Raw genomic sequence first — 24,703 nt, 5'->3', positions numbered from 1 at the left:
AAAAAAAATAAATACCACCCCTCCACACACACACACACACACACACACACAAAATTGCTGTGAAAGATCCACACTAGATCCCTTGGCAACACATTCCAAATGTTACTTGGGGTATTCCAGGAGAAAATGAAGCTTGTGGGATGGCCATGAAATTGCTTATATTCGCCTCGCTGATGCCCTGCTACTGCCGTTTGGATGGTGCCTGGGTCCGTACTGCTCTACATTTCCTGCTCTTGAATCCACTGGGAAAGGAGTTCAGCCAATCACTGGCTGCAGTGATGACCTGCCTCAACCAGAGACTGCATGGTATTCCCAGCCATTTCCTGCTGTGCCGTACTGTTAACAGGAAGTGGAATGCAGCTACAACCTGGGCACTGTTGGAACAGCAGCAGCAGGGGATTATAAACTACCGTCACCTTATATTTCCAGGGCCATAGAACAAATTACTTTACTGTAACATCCCTTTTATGCAAATCACTTAACACCAGTAGAATACTGTACATAAAAGCTTGCAGAATAGAAAGAGGAAGAAATGTGGATCAAATGACCATTGATGACAGATAAAGTTGGTTCTGCTGATTTTCAGAGATCTTAGGCCCCTGTATGCCTCCTGAAAACCACTCAATGCCCACCAACATGTTATGTGAACAGAGCAAGATGACAGTGGGCCAACATGGCCAATTTTGGCTGGCTATCATTGGAAAACTTAACACAAGGTTGGCCAAAACTACACGTGTATGGCATGGCATGGCATGATATGATATGGGACTTTGCCCAAGCAGCAGGAAGTCAGTTGTCAGATTTGAAATGTTTTATTTTTCCATTTTTGAAAGCTTTTTGTTGTTTTTTTGCTTTTTTTCAAAACACTTTTTTCAAGTCCCTAGGGGACTTGAACATGTGATCATCTGATCGCTTGTCCCACAGACTGCAATGAATGACCACTGCAGCCTATGGGAGATGTAGTGCATTCCTATGGAGCCCAGGGGAGGCTGTTCAGGCCCAAGGAGCATTGTGCTTCCAGGGAAAAGACTCTCAGATGCCATTGCCACAACTGACCACGGCATCTGAGGCATTAAATGTCAGTGAACAACGATAACAGCAGGCGGCTATGGCGCCCACTCAACTTCTGAGAGGGCGCCATGTTTAAACACGGGACTGGTAGGGGTTAAAATACAATTTCTGGGGAAAACAATATAATTTCTATGAGTAAATATGCAGCACACTATAAATTCAATAAATGTAGGAAAAGGAACTTCACTACTGAGCATGTGCATCACAGATTCATTTTAAAGGGAACTTGTCACCTCATCTATGACTCAAACTGCCCACAGTACCTTTTTCATGTGCTTATGGTGCTCCTGAAGAGACCTTTGTTGCCTTTTTCTAACTTGCTATTGTGCAGAAAAATCAACCTGTATTCCTCTTCCTGTTGCATGCAAATGATCTTTTCAAGTCTCTGGCGCATGTATAGTGAGGACTTCAAACCACGGACAGTACACAATTTCACTGGGCAGATACCAAAAATGCGAGTGAACGGCGCCTGCACAGGAATCTCAGGAGACCAAGGGATGACGTTCATCACTCAAGATGCAGGAGGCAGGGGCCTGATGGGGAAACTTCAACTTCTAGGTGGAAAGAGATCACCTCCTTGACTTGAAGATTATGTGCATGTGGAGGGAAGAAGAATAAAAGTCGATTTACTGCACAACAAAGGCCACTTAAAGAGCACCATAAGCAGATGACATAGGAACTGTGGGCAGTTTGAAAGCCATAACCAAGGTGACAGGTTCTGTTTAACTAAGGGCCTTGGAGCAGCAGCATGAAGCTACTAAGGCCCTGATTTATCAAGACTGGCCTATGCTACACTGCCCACACTCCAGTCTGAGATCTATGCCAACTCAGAGCTGCCGTAGATTTCAGTCTTCGTTTACACCAAATTTTCATAAATAATAAGGAATGTGCCATGGCCAGTGGCCCTGCCCACACCATTTTTGGGAACTGGCGAGGGCAGCATAAAAATGCTAGTTGCAACTAAAAAAGTTGCCATGGCATTTAAAAAGTTGCAAAACTAGGGTTTTGTGACTAACACCAAAATAAATGATAAATTCCCCCCTTAGGGCTCATGCACACGAACGTATTTTCTTTCCGTGTCAGTTCCATTTTTTTTGCATACTGTATGAGGAACCATTCATTTCAATGGGTCTGCCAAAAAAACGGAAGGTACTCCGTGTGCATTCCGTTTCCGTATGTCCGCATTTCCGTTCTGCAAAAAAATAAAACATGTCCTATTATTGTCCGCATTACGGACAAGAATAGGACTGTTCTATTAGGGGCCAGCTGTTCCGTTCCGCAAAATACGGAATGCACACTGAATCATCCGTATTTTTTGCGGACCGCAAATTACATACAGTCGTGTGCATGAGCCCTTAGTCTAAATGATCCTTAACAAGGGCAGAAGCACAGACAATTATCACTGTCGAACTGAACATTCCCGCTAATTCGCAATTTGTCCAACAGAAGAAAAGATTCATATGGCACTCACCCATAAAATGTAACTTTTCACTTTATTGATTCCATAGATTCCTTGCAGTCCACTAATTGTCCGATTGTGAGCAGAGTTGATTACTGAATTACAAGTAGCAATCACCTCTGATGCGTTCATCCGATGACCGCATGTTAGCTCATTCATCAGGTGATCAGTGGCACCTTTACGCAGAGCAATTCATAAGAATGTTTAATCCCGGTTGCCCCCTCTCCCCCCTTTTGTTTGCGGTGGTAATCGAACATTTGGCATTAAGAGTGAGGCAGGACAGGTCCTTCATGGGGATCTCTAGAGGAGACAGAGAGGAGAAGATAGGCTTATATGCAGATGATCTCCTTCTGTTTATGGACGAGCCTGAGCTGACTCTGCCCAGAGCAATTGAGGTAATAGGGAAATTTGGCACATACTCGGGCTTGCTCATAAACTGGACGAAGTCAGCTATTATGCCTCTTTGGGATCATGGGTGGCCGGAGAGTATACATAATTTACCGGTAGTGGACCAGTTTAAGTATCTTGGCATCGTGATCACAAGGGACCCTGGAGTGTCTGTGACGAGAAATATAGAACCGATAGAGTCCTTATTTATTGATAAATTTAAAACTTGGAAGGCATTACCGATTTCGGTGATGGGGAGATTGAACCTAGTTAAAATGATTCTGCTCCCCAAGGGCCTGTATCTCCTGTCACATGCATGCGCCCCGGTACCAAAGGCCTTCTTTGACAGGCTGCACTCCCTGATAACGGCGTTTGTGTGGGGAAAGGCTAGGAGGAAGCTCTCGCAGAAAGTATTACAGAGGTCTAAGACGAGGGGGGGAGCGGCTCTACCCGATTTTTTTCTATATTACTTAGCCGGCCAGTTGAAATATATAGCGGCATGGGTCAAACAGGGAGAACTACCAGGACCGGAATATTGGTTGAGGGAATATCTTAATCTTTCTAATCTGTGGCCTGTCTTGGAGTCCCCAAGTACAGTATCCAGGAAACTACTTCCTGCTCATAGACTGGCTAACCAAATATGGAAAGCAGCCAAATTAAATTCGTATGCAGATTTACCAGATGCAATCCCGCTCTGGGACAATCCCATGTGGCCGCACTTGGAAACATTGGAGGGTGCAGGGATATGGAAGGGATGCGGAGTGTTGACATTAGCTGAGCTGTATGAAGAGGGCGTATTACGAACTTTGCAACAACTACAGGAGAAATTTGAGATTCCCCATTCTTTGTTTTTTCGGTACCTTCAGTTACGGCACGCCCTAAATGATCAGTTTAGAGGGACAGGTCGCAGTATTTCCAAATATCCTCTGATAGGGGTGCTAAGATCGCAGGGACCTAAGGGCATTATCTCTATACTGTACACATATTTACTAGGTGATCGCATGATTCTTCAGCCATTGGAAGTAGAAGCGAAATGGAAGGTTAATATCCCAACTCTTGATGCTGAAGAATGGGAGGAGGCTATGTTGGTACCCACTAAGGTTTCCCCGTCGGTAAATAATAAACTGATACAATTATTCATATTGCATAGAAGCTACTTAACCCCCCTCAGGCTCTATAAGATGGGGAGACTACCTAGCAGCAGTTGCCATAGATGTCAAGAGGGGAGCGCTGATTTCTGGCACTTGATATGGGGATGCAGACACTTACAAGTATTTTGGAATAAGGTTTTAGAGATTCTGTCTACGATAGTGCCTGTATCGATAGGAGCCTGCCCAAAAATATGTATCCTAGGGATATTAGAGGAGGAACAGTGGACACATCACCAGAGAATATTCCTAGGGGAAGCCCTCTTCCTGGCTAGGAAGGCTGTAGCATTGAGGTGGATGGCGGATAGAGTCCCCACAGTGAACCAATGGAAGACCTTGATGAACCATGCAATGAATATGGAAAAAGTAGTATACATACATAGAAAATGCCCAGGGAAATTTCAGAAAGTGTGGGGAGAGTGGTGTTCTTCAAATCATTCCTTGCAACCTGTGCACTTGCACTCTGTGTCGGAGGGTAGCATTGCATTAAATGTCTAAACACTAGAAAGTAGATATGCTGTATTGTTTGATGCCAAGTAGCGAAATATTGCTGAGAATCACCTGACACATTATGTATCACGTTTGTACTATGTGGAGCTGGAGACCCCCCTGCGTGGGGTGTCAACGCTCCAAAATATGCTGAACCATGCTTATTGTTAATTTTCAATAAAACGAGTTTAAAAAAAAAGAATGTTTAATCCCAACAATGGGCCCGTGTAACAGGACTAAAGGGCTCCCTACTCACTTAAAGGGGTTCTCCAGAAATTAAGAAAGTGAAATTACTTAAATATTACTTTAATATTAATATACTCTCAAATACCTTTCATTATTTATAATGGCTCGTTTTGTCTGGGGAGCAATAATTAGGGGAAACAAAATGGCCGCCGTCCTATTAGTACATACAAAACCTGTCCTGATCACACATGAGGACAAGTTACTTTACAACACTGAGGTAAAGAGCTGCCTTCGCCTCCTCCGCCTCTCTACATGTCAGGGATTATGATCCTGAATACAGATAAGAACTTTACCTGAATCTCTGGGAAATTTAGTTTATGAGAAGACATGAAGTACAGAGAGGACGAACAGGACAGACTGTGGTAATGGAGACCACATACAAGTGCTGCTGCTCATTAGCCACACCTCGCCCTCCTCTCATGTCTCCTCATCATCTCCATTCCCACAGAGATTCACCTGCATTCAGGATCATAACCCCTGACAAGCAAAACAGAGAGGAGGATGAGGCAGCACTTATTGTGGTGAAGTAACTTGTCCTCCTGTGTGATTAGGACACGTTTTGTGTATACTGATAGGATGGTGGCCATTTTATTTCTCCTAATGATTGCTCCCTAGACAAAATAAGCCATTATAAGTAATGAAAAGGTATTTGTGAATATATTTACTATAAAATAATATTTAAGTATTTTCATATTTTTTTTTATTCCTGGAGAACCTCTTTAACCACCTCCGGACCGCCTAACGCAGATTCGCGTTCCGGAGGTGGCAGCGCTGCGCACAGTCACGCATATACGCGTCATCTCGCGAGACGCGAGATTTCGCTCCAAGCCGGCCCGCGCATGCGCATCGCGGGCCGGCAAAAGTTAAAGAACAAGTTAGTCACCAGCCTGCCAGCAACGATCATTGGCTGGCAGGCTGGCGATTTTTAAAAAATCCAATCACAAGCCATATAACAGATCATATTAGTAAATATGATCTGTTATATGGCTTGTCTGCTCCTGTGCTGGTCCTTTTCGTCGGTTGGATCCAGCACAGGAGCAGACTGAACTGTGAGTAGCACCAACACTACACCTTAGCCCCAGATCACCCCCCTGCACCCCAATTAACCCTTTGATCACCCCTTTGATCGCCCCTGTCAATCACCAGTGAAAGGAAAAAAAGTGATCAGTGTAAACTGTCACTTTTTTTTTTTCACTAGTATTGGCTGTTAGGTTTTAGGGATAGTTTAGGCCCCTTGGTTAGGTAGTTAGCGTCAGTTAGCGCCCACCCCACCGCACCGCAGTCACTTTTATTCGCTGAATAGCGTATCGCTAATCAGCATTTGTACTTTTATAGTATCTGTAAGTGATCAAAACTGATCACGGTCAGATCTATAATAGTATTAGTGTCACTTTAGTTCGCCCTCCACCCAAAACGCAGTGTTTGCCCGATCAGGCCTGATCGGTCGCCCACACGTGCGTTCACCCACGCCCGCCCCACCGCAGTGACAAAAAATATATATTTTTTGATCACTGCACATTCATTTTACACGCACTGCGGCGATAAAAAAATCAGTTTTGATATTTTTTATCAACCGCAGCGGCCTCCGGTACTTCGCTAGCCTCCCCTTTGTAAGACAGGTTTGCTTTTTTTCTTGGGTAGTCTCAGGGAATACCCCTAAATTTAGTAGTCCAAAATGTCAAACAGGGGGTATTCTTCTGAAGAGGCCTACAGGATTCTGACCCAGTCGGATGAGGAGTGGGAACCCTCATCTGATGAATCTAGCGGGTCAGAATATGAACCTGTGGAAAGCAGTGGCTCTCTGACCCAAAGTTCGGACGAGGAGGTGGAGGTCCCTGGCAGCACCAGGCGTACCCGGCCCCATGTCGCTAGACCACAGGTTATGCAGGATCCGCTTCAAGAGCAGCAGAGTGGGGCTGTCGCTGCCGGATCACGTGGTGAGGCATACACCAGCAGCGCAGCCCTCCCTGGACCTAGTACCAGCACTGCCGTACAACATGGTGAAGTGGCGAGCACCAGAAGGGCAGTTGAAGCTGGTACGGTGGCACGTGCACTAGTTACCCCGTCGCAGCCACCGCAAAGACAGGCCCGTAGAGCCCCTAGAATCCCTGAGGTGCTGGCAAACCCTGATTGGCAGTCACCAACTTCAGCCGCACCTGTAGTTCCCCCTTTCACCGCCCAGTCTGGAGTTCGGGTTGAGACGGCTCAAATCGGTTCGGCCCTGGGATTTTTTGAGCTGTTCTTGACTGCGGAGCTCTTGGACTTAGTCGTGGCAGAGACCAACCAGTATGCCACACAATTTATATCCGCCAACCCGGGAAGCTTTTATGCCCAGCCTTTCCGGTGGAAACCAGTCCAAGTTTCCGAAATTAAAATTTTTTTGGGCCTTCTCCTCAACATGGGCCTGACAAAAAAGCATGAATTGCGGTCATATTGGTCAACGCACCCGATTCATCACATGCCCATGTTCTCTGCTGCTATGTCCAGGGCACGATTTGAGGCCATCCTCCGTTTCCTGCATTTTAGCGACAACACCACCTCCCGTCCCAGAGGCCACCCAGCTTTTGACCGGCTCCACAAAATTCGGCCCCTCATAGACCATTTCAACCAGAAATTTGCAGATTTGTATACCCCCGAGCAAAACATCTGCGTAGACGAGTCCCTAATACATTTTACCGGGCGCCTTGGCTTCAAACAGTACATCCCAAGCAAGCGTGCCCGGTATGGGGTCAAATTGTATAAGCTCTGTGAAAGGGCCACAGGCTATACCCACAAATTTCGTGTCTATGAGGGAAAAGATCAGACCCTGGAGCCGGTCGGTTGCCCTGACTACCTGGGGAGCAGTGGGAAGACAGTCTGGGACTTGGTGTCACCCTTATTCGGCAAGGGGTACCATCTTTATGTGGACAATTTTTACACAAGTGTGGCCCTCTTTAGGCATTTGTTTCTAGAACGGATTTGCGCCTGTGGCACCGCGCGAACTAGTCGCGTGGGCTTCCCCCAACGGCTTGTAACCACCCGTCTTGCAAGGGGGCAGAGGGCTGCCTTGTGTAACGAAGAACTGCTCGCGGTGAAATGGAGAGACAAGCGTGACGTTTACATGCTCTCCTCCATTCACGCAGACACGACAATCCAAATTGAGCGAGCAACCCGTGTCATTGAAAAGCCCCTCTGTGTCCACGACTATAATGCGCTCATGGGAGGGGTGGACTTCAATGACCAGATGTTGTCTCCGTATTTAGTTTCCCGCAGAACCAGACGCTGGTATAAGAAGGTGTCTGTATATTTAATTCAATTGGCGCTGTACAATAGTTTTGTTCTCTACAGTAAGGCTGGGAGAACACGATCTTTCCTCAAATTCCAGGAAGAGATCATCGAGAACCTCCTTTACCCAGGAGGTTCCGTGGCCCCATCCCCCAGTGTAGTTAGCCGTCTACACGAGCGACATTTCCCCAGTGTCGTTCCTGGTACCTCAACCCAACCGTCACCCCGAAAAAGATGTCGTGTCTGTAGCAGGAGTGGAATAAGGCGTGACACCCGCTATTTCTGTCCTGACTGTGCTGACCACCCTGCCCTATGCTATGGAGAGTGTTTCCGGAAGTACCACACACAGGTACACCTAGCATAGGGATTGCATCTCACAGGACAGGCACACAGGGCTATTAGGGCCCTTTTACTCTCAGCTGCTGCAAACCTCTCCTTTCACCTGGGATAAAGTGCATAACGTACTTCGCCACATCTTTGGGCGATTTGCGCTTTGCACATTGTCCCATGGGGAAGGAGAGGTTTGTTCTATAAAGGTAAAAAAAACTAAACAAAAAAAAAATTACCGGTAAGTAAAAAAGTTAAAAAAGTTTAAAAAAGTTAATATGTTCTGTTCTAAAGTTAATAAAGTTATTGCTTTGCGGCCTGGTTTTTTCTTTTTTGTTTTGTTTTTTTTACCTTCCAGGTGGACCAACCGATCGACCAGCTGCAGCACTGATGTGCATTCGGACAGAAGCATTGTGCTGCTGTCAGATTACACGCAAGTCGGTGTATGCGGCGCTGCAAGACGAGATTTCTCCTCTGCAGTAAAAGATATGTTTGCCGAGGCATATGAGCTGAGGAGGTGGCGGTGTTCATATACTTTGGCAAACACTTTGTATATATAAAAAAAAAAATCCCGGCAATGATTTATTCATCCACATCGATTGATGTGAATGGAGAAATCTGGTTTGCCAGGGCATACGAGCTGAAGTGGGTATGGATGTTGGGCGGAGCTCCTATGTCCTGGCAGACGCCTTTCCCCTCCTTTTTCTTTTTTTGGCAGAGATTTTTTCATCCACATTGATCGATGCGAATGAAGAAATCTGTGCCGTTCATTTTTTTCTTTCAGCCCAGAGGCTGAACGGAAAAAAAAAATCTCATTACCCGTATGCTCAATATAAGGAGAATAGCAGAAACTCCTAATGCTGGGCATACATGTAATGATTGCGGAGACCCTCAAATGCCAGGGCAGTACAAACACCCCACAAATAACACCATTTTGGAAAGAAGACACCCCAAGGTATTTGCTGAGGGGCATATTGAGTCCATGAAAGATTGAAATTTTTGTCCCAAGTTAGCGGAAAGGGAGACTTTGTGAGAACAAAATCCAAAAAATCAATTTCCGCTAACTTGTGCCAAAATTTTTTTTTTTCAATGAACTCGCCATGCCCCTCATTGAATACCTTGGGGTGTCTTCTTTCCAAAATGGGGTCACATGTGGGGTATTTATACTGCCCTGGCATTTTAGGGGCCCCAAAGCGTGAGAAGAAGTCTGGTATCCAAATGTCTAAAAATGCCCTCCTAAAAGGAATTTGGGCCCCTTTGCCCACCTAGGCTGCAAAAAAGTGTCACACATGTGGTATCTCCGTATTCAGCAGAAGTTGGGGAATATGTTTTGGGGTGTCATTTTACATATACCCATGCTGGGTGAGATAAATATCTTGGTCAAATGCCAACTTTGTATAAAAAAAATGGGAAAAGTTGTCTTTTGCCAAGATATTTCTCTCACCCAGCATGGGTATATGTAAAATGACACCCCAAAACACATTCCTTACCTTCTTCTGAGTACGGAGATACCAGATGTGTGACACTTTTTTGCAGCCTAGCTGGGCAAAGGGGCCCACATTCCAAAGAGCACCTTTCAGATTTCACAGGTCATTTACCTACTTACCAGACATTAGGGCCCCTGGAAAATGCCAGGGCAGTATAACTGCCCCACAAGTGACCCCATTTTGGAAAGAAGACACCCCAAGGTATTCCGTGAGGGGCATGGCAAGTTCCTAGAATTTTTTATTTTTTGTCACAAGTTAGTGGAAAATGATGATTTTTTTTTTTTTATTTTTTTTTCATACAAAGTCTCCTATTCCACTAACTTGTGACAAAAAAAAAAAATTTCCATGAACTCACTATGCCCATCAGCGAATACCTTGGGGTCTCTTCTTTCCAAAATGGGGTCACTTGTGGGGTAGTTATACTGCCCTGGCATTCTAGGGGCCCAAATGTGTGGTAAGGAGTTTGAAATCAAATTCAGTAAAAAATGACCTGTGAAATCCAAAAGGTGCTCTTTGGAAAATGGGCCCCTTTGCCCACCTAGGCTGCAAAAAAGTGTCACACATCTGGTATCTCCGTACTCAGGAGAAGGTGGGGAATGTGTTTTGGGGTGTCATTTTATATATACCCATGCTGGGTGAGAGAAATATCTTGGCAAAAGACAACTTTTCCCATTTTTTTATACAAAGTTGTCATTTGACCAAGATATTTATCTCACCCAGCATGGGTATATGTAAAAAGACACCCCAAAACACATTCCTCAACTTCTCCTGAGTACGGGGATACCAGATGTGTGACACTTTTTTGCAGCCTAGGTGGGCAAAGGGGCCCATATTCCAAAGAGCACCTTTCGGATTTCACTCGTCATTTTTTACAGAATTTGATTTCAAACTCCTTACCACACATTTGGGCCCCTAGAATGCCAGGGCAGTATAACTACCCCACAAGTGACCCCATTTTGGAAAGAAGAGACCCCAAGGTATTCGCTGATGGGCATAGTGAGTTCATGGAAGTTTTTATTTTTTGTCACAAGTTAGTGGAATATGAGACTTTGTATGAAAAAAAAAAAAAAAAAAAAAAAAAAATCATCATTTTCCACTAACTTGTGACAAAAAATAAAAAATTCTAGGAACTCGCCATGCCCCTCACGGAATAGCTTGGGGTGTCTTCTTTCCAAAATGGGGTCACTTGTGGGGTAGTTATACTGCCCTGGCATTCTAGGGGCCCAAATGTGTGGTAAGGAGTTAGAAATCAAATTCTGTAAAAAATGATGAGTGAAATCCGAAAGGTGCTCTTTGGAATATGGGCCCCTTTGCCCACCTAGGCTGCAAAAAAGTGTCACACATCTGGTATCTCCGTACTCAGGAGAAGGTGGGGAATGTGTTTTGGGGTGTCTTTTTACATATACCCATGCTGGGTGAGAGAAATATCTTGGCAAAAGACAACTTTTCCCATTTTTTTATACAAAGTTGTCATTTGACCAAGATATTTATCTCACCCAGCATGGGTATATGTAAAAAGACACCCCAAAACACATTCCTCAACTTCTCCTGAGTACGGGGATACCAGATGTGTGACACTTTTTTGCAGCCTAGGTGGGCAAAGGGGCCCATATTCCAAAGAGCACCTTTCGGATTTCACTCGTCATTTTTTACTGAATTTGATTTCAAACTCTTTACCACACATTTGGGCCCCTAGAATGCCAGGGCAGTATAACTACCCCACAAGTGACCCCATTTTGGAAAGAAGAGACCCCAAGGTATTCGCTGATGGGCATAGTGAGTTCATAGAACTTTTTATTTTTTGTCACAAGTTAGTGGAATATGAGACTTTGTAAGAAAAAAAAAAAAAAAAAAAAAAATCATCATTTTCCGCTAACTTGTGACAAAAAATAAAAAGTTCTATGAACTCACTATGCCCATCAGCGAATACCTTAGGGTGTGTACTTTCAGAAATGGGGTCATTTGTGGGGTGTTTGTACTGTCTGGGCATTGTAGAACCTCAGGAAACATGACAGGTGCTCAGAAAGTCAGAGCTGCTTCAAAAAGCGGAAATTCACATTTTTGTACCATAGTTTGTAAACGCTATAACTTTTACCCAAACCATTTTTTTTTTACCCAAACATTTTTTTTTTATCAAAGACATGTAGAACTATAAATTTAGAGCAAAATTTCTATATGGATGTCGTTTTTTTTGCAAAATTTTACAACTGAAAGTGAAAAATGTCATTTTTTTGCAAAAAAATCGTTAAATTTCGATTAATAACAAAAAAAGTAAAAATGTCAGCAGCAATGAAATACCACCAAATGAAAGCTCTATTAGTGAGAAGAAAAGGAGGTAAAATTCATTTGGGTGGTAAGTTGCATGACCGAGCAATAAATGGTGAAAGTAGTGTAGGTCAGAAGTGTAAAAAGTGGCCTGGTCTTTCAGGGTGTTTAAGCACTGGGGGCTGAGGTGGTTAAGGATCAGATTACATACTCTGTTGTAGCTAATCTTAATTACTTTATTAACATCTACACTGCTCAGTATTCTTCTTCAATTTCCTATATCTACATCGGAGTGATTCTGAGTGCGTGTAGGTCTGCTTACTCACTTGAAGGCTAAGTACACCTTGGGGCAATTTAATTTTTATTATTGCATTGTACTCATTTTGCACTAAAAATAAATTTTTCAAATTGTCTTTATTAAAACTTTTGAACCACTGTCTTTGTGCAGCCTTGAGTTTCCCTAGTAGCAGGCTCTGAATGTTCACTCTTTTCCATCAGGCAGCTCAGAGGACAGCTCCTTATCTCTGACCTCCTAAACCAGGGATGCCTAACCTGCGGCCCTCCAGCTGTTGCAAAACTACACCTCCCAGCATGCCCGGACAGCCTACAGCAGGGCATTGTGGGAGTTGTAGTTTTACAACAACTGGAGGGCCACAGGTTGGGCATCACTGTCCTAAACACTCATTATAGCACAGTTCTTATCTTACTGATAAGAATGTGGCTTAGGGTACTTTCACACTAGCGTTAAACTTTTCCGGTATTGAGTTCTGTCATAGGGGCTCAATACCGGAAAAAAAAAGCTTCAGTTTTGTCCCTATTCATCGTCAATTGGGACAAAACTGAACTGAACAGAACCGAATGCTCCAAAAAAGCATTTCGTTCTGTTTAGTTGCGTTCCCAGACCGGAGAGCAAACCGTAAAATGTTGTACTTTGCTTTCTGACCTAGGGATGCGGAGCAAGACGGATCAGGCATGACCCCCAATGCAAGTCAATGGGGACGGATCCGTTTTCTCTGCCACAATAGAAAACGGCTCCGTCCTCTATTGACTTTCAATGGAGTTAATGACGGATCCGTTTTGGTAATGTTAAAAATATGTTAAAGATAATACAACCGGATCCGTTCAAACGGACGCAGATGCTTTTTGCTGGACCCTGCCGGATCAGGTAAAAAACGCAAGTATGAAAGTAGCCTTAAATAAGCATTTACGACCTTTTAGTCATTTACAGACAAGGTTTGGCACAAAGTCAAAGTGAAAAGTCAAAGTGAAAATAGGATTCGCACAGCTAGAAAAACAGATAACCCTTTGTGACAGAACGGCTCAATATTTTTAATAAAGACCAATTGAAAAAAAAAAATGCATTTTTAGCCCAAAATAAGTAAAATGCAATCATAAAAATTGCCCCTGAAGGAGTATATAGCCTTTAAGAATCAGATTACATCATCTGTTATAGCTAATCCTGATTACTTTAATTACATCTATATTGATTAGTACTTTTCTATAATGTCCTATAGGGTACATTGGAATGATTCTGAGTGAGTGAAGTAAAATCTTAAAGGAAATCTGTCTCCAGGATAATCGCTACTGAAGTAAAGCCATGGCCTAATAGCAACTAGTACCTTATTTCAACAGATGTTTTCTATCTTCTGAAAATAGTTTATTTGGTATGCAAATGACCCAGTATGGTGCCCAGAGGGGCGTCATTCTTGCAGGAAGGAGCCCAGGCACGCCTCCTGCCACAATGTGTCCACCCAGCCCTCCTACATCACATTTAAGCCATAACTCTGCCCCCCCCCCCTTTCTCTGCTCTCAGCATGAGGGTGGGCTTGGGCACAAGCAGGAGGCGTGCCTGGGCTCCTTCTTGCAAGAGTGACGCCCCTCTGGGCACCTTACTGGCTAATTGACATACCAAATAAACTGGATAGAAGATAGAAAACATCTATTGGTGAAACAAAAGCACATCTGAAAATAAGGTACTAGGTACTATTAGGCTAAGGCTTTACTTCAATAGCGATTATCCTGGTGACAGATTTCCTTTAAGGCCCCTTTCACACTGGTGAGAATTCCACGCGGGTGCAATGCGTGAGGTGAACGCATTGCACCCGCACTGAATCCGGACCCATTCACTTCAATGGGGCTGTTCAGATGAGCGTTGATTTTCATGCATCACTTGTGGGTTGCGTGAAAATCGCAGCATGTTCTATATTCTGCTTTTTTCACGCAACGGAGGCCGCATAGAAATGAATGGGGATGTGTGAAAATCACAAGCATCCGCAAGCAAGTGCAGATGCGGTGCGATTTTCACGCACGGTTGCTAGGAGATGATAGGGATGAGCAACCCCATTAATACAGAATGCTTACTAAAATGTGGCTTGAGGGTTCTTTCTTCTTCTTTCAGGACCTGAAAAAGGACCTTTGATGACGTAATCGCACTCACCATGTGAAGGATCTTCATTCAACAGGACCTGCGCCGACGTCACCATGTGGTGAGCGCGATTACATCATCCAGGTCCTGAAAAAAGAAAGAAAGAAGACCATGCTGGCTGCGCGATCAAGTGGATGAGGGGAGTTAATTATTTTTGTAGCATTTTGTATTAAGAATGCTATTATTTTCCTTTATAACCATGTTATAAGGGAAAATAATACAATTAATAGAGCACCTAACCCAAACCCGGGTTCGGGTTTGGGTTAGTGTGAACACTCACTTGCTTTTCAATGGCTTTTGTCTGAAGATAACAAAAATTTCTTAACTCATTGCGTTAAGAGCTTGAGTGCTAACTCTGCTACTGTACATGTCATAAAATTGCCAGATATAAGGTCATCACCCATGTGTGCACACAGCCCCTTGTTATTTAGTTATACGAAATTACAGGTACACTAACATTTCAAAACTTTCCTAATTGCCTATGAAAGTAAATGTGCAACAAGTTGTTATTTAACCCTTTCAACCCCAGGCCAGTTTTCACCTTCCTGCCCAGGCCATATTAAGCAAATCTGACACGTGTCACTTTATGTGGTAATAACCTTAAAACGCTTTTTACTTATTCAGGACATTCTGAGATTGTACTTTATTATAGTGGTAAAATGGAGTAAAAAAATTTCTTTTTTATTTATAAAAAAAATACCAAATTTACCAAAAATTCGCCAGAGTTTCCCGCACTACTCGCCCCTCGACAAACACCAGCGGACACACGTGAATAATCCTTGAAAGGAGGAGGTAAGCGGCTGAACAGCCGAGATTACCGTCAGCTATAATCCGACTAAATATTGTCTATGCTTATAATATGAACTTTCGGACTGTATTCGAATATACTCACAAGTAATACCATCGTATTCGAATACATTTCACAAGTAATACCATCATACAAAGTTGATTGTGATTTGTGGACTTTAGATCAACCTCTCTAGCCTTATAAAAAGGCACCAAAAGCAAAAATAATACTCACAACTGCGACTTGCTGTTTTTTTGCCGAATATTGTTGACTAAGCTGAGGATACAACATTAAGCCTCACAAGTATAAGCGCTATATGGTGAAAGAGATTCTTATCTGCACTGCGGACTTTCATAGCAATACGCACCAGTTGCCCCATTGTGGCTATTGCTAATTAGTTGATATTATTGATGCAATTTTATTCTTTTTATGTATATGTTTTTTATTGACATTTTATCTTGATTAAATGTGTGCTTTATGTTAGAGTGCTCGCCCAATACATATCTTTATTTCCAAAACTCAATATTTATTGCCCTGATTCTGTAGCTTACAGAAACACCCCATATGTGGTCGTAAACTGCTGTATGGGCACACGGCAGGGCGCAGAAGGAAAGGAACGCCATATGGTTTTTGGAAAGCATATTTCACTGGGATAATTTTAAGCTGCCATGTCACATTTGAAGACCCCCTGATGCACCCCTAGAGTAGAAACTCCAAAAAAAATGACCCCATTTCGGAAACTACGGGATAAGGTGGCAGTTTTGTTGGTACCATTTTAGAGTACATATGATTTTTGGCTGCTCTATAATTACACTTTTTGTGAGGCAAGGTAACAAAAAAATAGCTGTTTTGGCACGGTTTTTATTATTTACAATGTTCATCTGACAGGTTAGATCATGTGGTATTTTTATAGAGCAGGTTGTTACGGACGTGACAATACCAAATATGACACTTTTTTTGGTTGTTTCAGTTTTACATAATAAAGCATTTTTTTTTTTTATGATTTATTTTTTAGTGCCTCCTTATTCTGAAAGCCATAGTTTATTTTTATTTTTGGAGCAACTGTCTTATGTAGGGGCTCATTTTTGCAGGATGAGATGACGGTTTGATTGGCACTATTTTGGGGTGCATATGACTTTTTGATTGCTTGCTATTACACTTTTTGTGATGTAAGGTGACAAAAAGAAAAAAAAAAAAGGCTTTTTTGACACCGGTTTTATTTTATCTTTTTTACGTTCACCTGAGGGGTTAGGTCATGTGGTATTTTTATAGAGCAGGTTCTTACGGACACCGTGTACATTTGACACAATAAAAGCCTTTTTGAAACAAAAAAAATTATATAAAAATCATGTTTTAGTGTCTCCATACTCTGAGAGCCATAGTTTTTTTTATTTTTTGGGCGATTGTCTTAGGTAGGGGCTAATTTTTTGCCGGATGAGGTGACAGTTAGATTGGTACTATTTTGGGAGGCATACGCCTTTTTGATCTCTTGGTGTTGCACTTTTAGTGATGTAAGGGGACCCAAAAAAAATTTTTTAGCACAGTTTATATTTTATTTTTTTGACCTGAGGGGTTAGTTCATGTGATATTTTTACAGAGCCGGTCGATACCTAATATGTCTAATTTTCATTTTTTCCTTTCATTTAGGTAAAAGTTTTTTGTTTGTTTTTTTAACTTCGAAACTTACCGGTAATTTTTTTTTGTAAAACTATTTTTTTCACTTCTTTTTTTTGTCCCACTCTGGAACTTTTGGGTGTCTGATCCCCTTTACAATGCAACACAATACTTCTATATTGTAATGCATTGGCTGTAAGTGTATTAGTCACTATAATACACTTACAGCTTCCTGTGAGATCCAGGAAGCTGGATCTCACAGGCTGTCACGAAAGGCAGCCACGATGCCTAAGGAAGGCATTGGGCTGCCTTCCCTGCCATTTTTTCCCCATTACAGCAGCGCGGGGATCCGATGGCTGCTCCCCCCCCCCCCCCCTATACATCGCGCGGACAGCAGCACATCAAAAAAGGTTAATGCGCCGGCATCGGTGTTTTCACCGATACCGGCGCATACAGCAGGAGTCCGGCTATTAGTCACTGCCCGACCCCTGCCGCTGATCGGGCGGGCGCAGCTCCTGCACCCGCCCGATTAGCCCGCCATAATAGTATGGCGCTGGGTGGCAAGTCACGTCCTGCTGCGCCGTACTATTACGGCGCTGGTCGGGAAGGGGTTAATAAAATCAACAATTCCATAACACAACTCTGACACTACAGCCCTGAGTGTAGTGGAGTCCTGGTGCCAGAGCTTCTGCAGCACAGCTGATTGGTGGAGGTGCTGGGAGTTAGACCCCTGCCCTGATCTCCAACTCCTTTTGCTAAAAACTTGGTGCAGCGGATGAAAGACATCATGCTTACTTCCCTTTGAAGACTGAAGATGTCTAGCAGCTCAAAACTGGGAGAAGCCAGGGGGACACAGGTACAACCGTCTACTGTTCGGAGAAGTCTGGCCAGATGTGGTTTTCACAGAGGAATTGCGAGAAAAAAAGCCATACCTTCGATGTGGAAACAATATCAATGGGTGTTTTCACACAACAGTGAAGGATGGTGGAGGTTTCCTGCAAGTTTTGGGCTGCATTTCAGCAAAATGGAGTAGGGGGATTTAGTCAGAATTAGGCTACATGCACACGACTGTGCCGCTTTTTGCGGTCCGCAAACTGCGGATCCGCAAAAAACGGAAGCTGCCCGTGTGCCTTCCACAATTTGTGGAACGGAACGGGTGGCCCATTGTAGAAATGCCTATTCTTGTCCGCAAAACGGACAAGATTAGGACATGTTATTTATTTTTATTTTTTTGCGCGGCCATGGAACGGTGCAACAGATGCGGACAACACACGGAGTGCTGTCCGCATTTTGCAGCCCCATTGAAATGAATGGATACGCAAAAAATGCGGCTCGGATGCGGACCACAAAAACGGTCGTGTGCATGAGGCCTTAATGGTGTCCTCACTGCTGAGAAATACAGGCAGATACTTATCCATCATACAATACTACCAGAAAGGGATCTGATTGGCTCCAAATTAATTCTGCAGCAGAACAATGACCCCAAACATAGAGCCAATGTCATTAAGAACTATCTTCAGGGTAAAGAATAACAAGGAGTCCTGGAAGTGCTGATATAGAGCCCCAATTTCAAAATCATCGAGCATGTCTGGGATTACATGAAGAGACAGAAGGATTTGAGCAAGCCTACATCCACAGACCTGTGGTTAGTTCTCCAAGATGTTTGGAGCAACCTTCCTGCAGAGTTCCTTCAAAAACTGTTTGCAAGTGTATCGTGAAGAATTGAGGCTGTTTTGAGGGGTGGTCACACCAAATACTGATTCGATTTAGATTTCTTTTTTGTTCATTCACTTTGCATTTTGTTGATAAATCAAGTATTAACACTTCTATTTTTGAAAGCATTCTTATTAATTTGCAGCATTTTTTGCACAGTACTGTGTGTATATATTGTCACAAGGCAACACTTCTCTGTAAGAAGGCATCTGTCGAAACGGTTAGGCCCCTTGCAGACGAGCGTGTCCGGATTAGGTCCAGATGCGTTGCGTCTGCGATCAGGGAAAATCGTGCAAGTGCGTACGCAATTTCTGTCAGTTTTGACTGTGATTGCGTTGCTCAGTTTATTTTCGCACGAGTGCAATGTGTTTTGCACGCGCGTGATAGAAAACTGACTGTGGTACCCAGACCCGAACCTGGACTTCTTCACAGAAGTTCAGGTTTGGGTTAGGTGTTCTGTAGATTTTATTATTTTCCCTTATAACATGGTTGTAAAGGAAAATAATAGCATTCTTAATACAGAATGCTTACTAAAATGTGGCTTTAGGGGTTAGAAAAAAAATAGAAAAAAATAATAATAACTCATCTCATCCTGTTGCTCGTGCAGCCGGCATCATCTTCTGTCTTCTTTCAGGACCTGCCAAAGGACCTTTGATGACGTAATCGCGCTCACCACGTGGTGAGTGCGGTGACGTCAGCGCAGGTCTTGCTGAATGAAGATAGAATCTTATATTTTTTTTCTATTTTTTTTAACCCCTAAAGCCACATTTTAGTATGCATTCTGTATAATACAGTAAATTAACTTTTATCAATTTACTAACATCATCTCCTAGCAATCGTACGTGAAAAATCGAATTGCATCCGAACCTGCTTGCGGATGTTCGCGATTTTCACGCATCCCCATTCATTTCTATGGGGCCTGTGTTGCGTGAAAACCGCAGATTATAGAACATGCTGCGATTTTCACGCAACGCACAAGTGATGCATGAAAATCACCGCTCATCTGCACAGCCCCATTGAAGTGAATGGGTTCGGATTCAGTGCGGGTGCAATGCGTTCACCTCAAGCATTGCACCCGTGCAGAATTCTCGCCCGTGGGAAAGGGGCCTTAGAGACACCACCTTAGCCCATATACCAGAATCCATGTGATCTCATGATCTGTCACGAGGGAAACAAGATCAGTACCAGAAGCAGCAATATGGTTTATATACAGGAAAATAAAAATATTTGCCTGCTTGTTCAGGAGGCTGCTAATCCTGTTGAGTGTAATATATATATATATATATATATATATATATATATATATATATATATATATATATATATATATACATACACACACACACACACACATTCTGCATCAGTGTTCTCCATGGACAGCACACGTACCCGGTGATGGGGTAATTTACACATCAGTGATTTTCCACTGACCAAGACATGCACTACTTTTGTCTGTGATAAAACCAAAACATGCCCATTAAAGTCTATGGGGCACATTTAGGCCTCGTTCGCATTTCCATGTCAGTTTGACATCCATGAAAAAAAAAAAAAAAAAAAGTGTCCATGTTTCATCCGTGAAGGATCCGTGTGTCCGTTTTTACCCTCCATCTGTCATCCGTAGTCCACAGACACTGCTCAGCTGAAAGTTAATTTCCAAAGCATCTTCTATCAGTCTTCAGTGGAAAACGGACGCAACATAGATACCATGATTTTCACGGGCGTGTTTGATCCACATCATGGACTAAAGTAGTACATGTCTCCATGTCTTTTTTTTTTTTTTTTTTACTGACCAACAGTCAGCAAAAATAACAAACTGATATGTGCACAGACACATTAAAATAAATGGTGTCCGTATAAAACGTGGACAGCACACGCCAGTAAAAAACGGAAATGTGAACGAGGCCTTACTTTGACCAGCTTTTTAAGTTAGTCTTAGTTTCCCCTTTCGCTGCCATAAGATTTGTCTAAATTATGATAAGGCATGCGCCACGTCACAAACTAGCCACAGCTCTGGCAGTCCTTGCGCCTGGTGTAAAAACGACCCTGGCTGGAGTAGCTTCTCGCCAAAGTTTACGCCTGGCATAAATGTAAGTAAATGTGCATGCCCTATGCCACCCAACTGTCGAACATGGCATAAAACCGGCTGGCCGTGTAACTAAATATTGTCACATGGCCAGTTAAAAATGGGACTTGTGACAATTTTTTCATAAACAGTCGCAAGTCCGTTAATAAATGACCCCCTACTAGTGGAATCTCAGAGATTTTCATGGACCATCGGTAGGCGATGTTCTGGAAACTCATTTTCCGCCTAGCAGTATCCATGGAATATGGACGATACATGGAGGGTAAAAATGGACACATGGACCAAACACGGATCCTTCACGTGTGCTACTTTCACACTAGCGGCACGGACCTCCGGCAGGCTGCTCCGTCGGGTGAACAGCCTGTCGGATCCGTTCTGCCGCCAGTGAACGTGTGCCCCCGGACTGCCGCTCCGTCCCCATTGACTATAGCGGGGGGCGGGGTTCCGGCGGAGGCACGGCGAGAGGCTGCCGGAATAAATGTCGGACATGTCGTATATTGTCACAGACGTCATCGTGGATGTTGACGTGTGAAAGAGGCCTTGTGCTGACCTAAAAGTCAACCTAAATGTAAGAAGGTGGCATCTTGTCAGTCAGCAATCATTTCGGGCAATTTAGGCGTAGTTCACACTCCCCTGTTTTGGTCAGTGATTGTGCCTCCACAGACACAAGGTTTTGGCTCACAATCACTGACGTGTGACAGTGGCCTTACACATAATAAAAGTGTCATATGGTCACAACAAGTGCAGCATAGCTGTCAGAAAGTGGTAAAGGCAGAGGACCCCTTTAACCACCGCCAGAGCAGTTTGGCTGCAGGACCAAGACAATGGTTGTCAAGCCACCAAACCCCCCTGAGACAACTGTTGCCATGCCCTCGGTCTCTTACCTTGTCACCTATGCTGCTGGGCTCAGTGTGGATTAAGTCGGGGCTAGGGGTGTCACTAATCACAAATCCATCGTCCTCAGCCCCAGGGGAGCAGCTCAGAGGGTGCTTGATGTCATGCAGCGACTTCTGGCCAGACGACGGCAAGGACTTGGGAGTACTCGAACCTGACATGGTGAACAGAGCCTCAGCACCAAGGAGCCATTGCCACCCAGAGCTCAGAAGAGAGGCGGAAAAGGCGGAGGTTCCCCAACGTTAGATACGGCGGAGGAGAGCTAGCAGCTGGCAGGCGGCCCACGGCATTCGTTCCTGTCAGACACAGGCTGCCCCCACATCATACCGGCCGCCAGGAGGAATGGGCGCAGTCCTGAGGGAGGACAGCTCGGCCACTTCCAGCTTCTCACAGACTCCTCCTTTTTCGCTTTCTCTCTCTTTTTTCCTCCATCCCGGTTTTATCACCCTCCCACTCTCTGTGACTAAGAGGAAGTTAACCCTCGGCCATGGTTCCAGGAAGTGTTCAGCTGCAGGAAGCTAGAGGCACTCAGGATAGACCACCATGGGGTCAGGGAACACGTTTTTGGGATAGGATAGCTTCTTCCTACTGAAACATAGGCCCCTATTGTCAAATTCGGACTTTTTTATTTTTTTATTTCTTCATATCAGTTTTTTTTCTATTGCTGCTCTCCCACAAGTGACAACAAGATGGCCACCTGACAGGAGCAGCCACCCAGCTACCTGGAGAGAGCCTAAGGGCCTATATTCTGATGACTGTATTGACGGGTCCGCAAATTGCGGAACGGGTGCCGACCCTTTCATTTCAATAGGTCAATTTAATAATGCTGTCCGCATCCGTTCTTCCTTTCTATGGTCTCGCAAAAAAAGACCTATTCCGCAAAACAAACACGGTCATCCGAATGAGCCTTAAGGGCTTATTCACATGGCCTTTTCATTCTCTTCCATGTGCGGTTTTAAAAAAATGGACCCGTACAAGTCAATGGTGATATTCACACTACCGTTTTTGTATTTTATTCCCCCACAGGTCCGTTTGGCCAATCCAAGAAACTCTATGCATGTCCTAAATGGGTCTGTCCAATTATGGGAGCAAGAAAATATAGCTGGTTGTGGACAAAACGGTGAAACAGTTGCTCCAAATTAATATTATATAATTATTTATTGCTTAACCACTTAGTGCCCAGCAAATACTCTTTATTTACTAACGGATCTCGCGTGCAAGGAGGAGCAGGAACTCAGTTCTGTTATGACTGCCAGGCTCCGACTCTAACATCCCATATTCGCAGATCCTGGCCATTTAAGCCCTTAGATGCTGCGGGCAATAACAACTGCGGTGTCTTAACCACCTCAGCCCCCAGTGCTTAAACACCCTGAAAGACCAGGCCACTTTTTACACTTCTGACCTACACTACTTTCACCGTTTATTGCTCGGTCATGCAACTTACCACCCAAATGAATTTTACCTCCTTTTCTTCTCACTAATAGAGCTTTCATTTGGTGGTATTTCATTGCTGCTGACATTTTTACTTTTTTTGTTATTAATCGAAATTTAACGATTTTTTTGCAAAAAAATGACATTTTTCACTTTCAGTTGTAAAATTTTGCAAAAAAAACGACATCCATATAGAAATTTTGCTCTAAATTTATTGTTCTACATGTCTTTGATTAAAAAAAAATGTTTGGGTAAAAAAAAAATGGTTTGGGTAAAAGTTATAGCGTTTACAAACTATGGTACAAAAATGTGAATTTCCGCTTTTTGAAGCAGCTCTGACTTTCTGAGCACCTGTCATGTTTCCTGAGGTTCTACAATGGCCAGACAGTACAAACACCCCACAAATGACCCCATTTCGGAAAATACACACCCTAAGGTATTCGCTGATGGGCATAGTGAGTTCATAGAACTTTTTATTTTTTGTCACAAGTTAGCGGAAAATGATGATTTTTTTCATTTTTTTTTTTTTTCTTACAAAGTCTCATATTCCACTAACTTGTGACAAAAAATAAAAACTTCCATGAACTCACTATGCCCATCACGAAATACCTTGGGGTCTCTTCTTTCCAAAATGGGGTCACTTGTGGGGTAGTTATACTGCCCTGGCATTCTAGGGGCCCAAATGTGTGGTAAGGAGTTTGAAATCAAATTCTGTAAAAAATGACGAGTGAAATCCGAAAGGTGCTCTTTGGAATGTGGGCCCCTTTGCCCACCTAGGCTGCAAAAAAGTGTCACACATCTGGTATCTCCGTATTCAGTAGAAGTTGGGGAATGTGTTTTGGGGTGTCTTTTTACATATACCCATGCTGGGTGAGATAAATATCTTGGTCAAATGCCAACTTTGTATAAAAAAATGGGAAAAGTTGTCTTTTGCCAAGATATTTCTCTCACCCAGCATGGGTATATGTAAAAAGACACCCCAAAACACATTCCCCACCTTCTCCTGAGTACGGAGATACCAGATGTGTGACACTTTTTTGCAGCCTAGATGGGCAAAGGGGCCCACATTCCAAAGAGCACCTTTCGAATTTCACTCGTCATTTTTTACAGAATTTGATTTCAAACTCCTTACCACACATTTGGGCCCCTAGAATGCCAGGGCAGTATAACTACCCCACAAGTGACCCCATTTTGGAAAGAAGAGACCCCAAGGTATTCGCTGATGGGCATAGTGAGTTCATGGAAGTTTTTATTTTTTGTCACAAGTTAGTGGAATATGAGACTTTGTATGAAAAAAAAAAAAAAAAAAATCATCATTTTCCACTAACTTGTGACAAAAAATAAAAAATTCTAGGAACTCGCCATGCCCCTCACGGAATACCTTGGGGTGTCTTCTTTCCAAAATTGGGTCACTTGTGGGGTAGTTATACTGCCCTGGCATTTTCCAGGGGCCCTAATGTGTGGTAAGTAGGTAAATGACCAGTGAAATCCGAAAGGTGCTCTTTGGAATGTGGGCCCCTTTGCCCACCTAGGCTGCAAAAAAGTGTCACACATCTGGTATCGCCGTATTCAGGAGACGTTGGGGAATGTGTTTTGGGGTGTCTTTTTACATA

At 43.5% G+C, this 24,703-nt stretch overlaps 1 protein-coding gene across 2 annotated transcripts in view; it reads right to left on the bottom strand.

The window, feature by feature from the left end:
* SNX30 (sorting nexin family member 30) overlaps nucleotides 1-22,127 on the bottom strand; it is an 80,885-nt gene extending 58,758 nt beyond the window's left edge. The window contains exon 1 of one of the 2 annotated variants that reach the window (XM_040417320.1): nucleotides 21,650-22,127. In XM_040417320.1, coding sequence (XP_040273254.1) covers nucleotides 21,650-21,820 — 171 coding nt within the window. In that variant the 5' untranslated portion in view covers nucleotides 21,821-22,127. The remainder of the gene's footprint in view (nucleotides 1-21,649) is intronic. The other variant, XM_040417321.1, reaches the window with a different exon arrangement.
* Nucleotides 22,128-24,703: the final 2,576 nt, after the last annotated feature.

The sequence above is a fragment of the Bufo bufo genome, chromosome 2 (genome assembly GCF_905171765.1).
Source record: "Bufo bufo chromosome 2, aBufBuf1.1, whole genome shotgun sequence".
Lineage (NCBI taxonomy): Eukaryota > Metazoa > Chordata > Amphibia > Anura > Bufonidae > Bufo > Bufo bufo.
The sequence above is the reverse complement of the archived record's forward strand: the minus strand, read 5'-3'. Positions and strand labels throughout refer to the sequence as shown.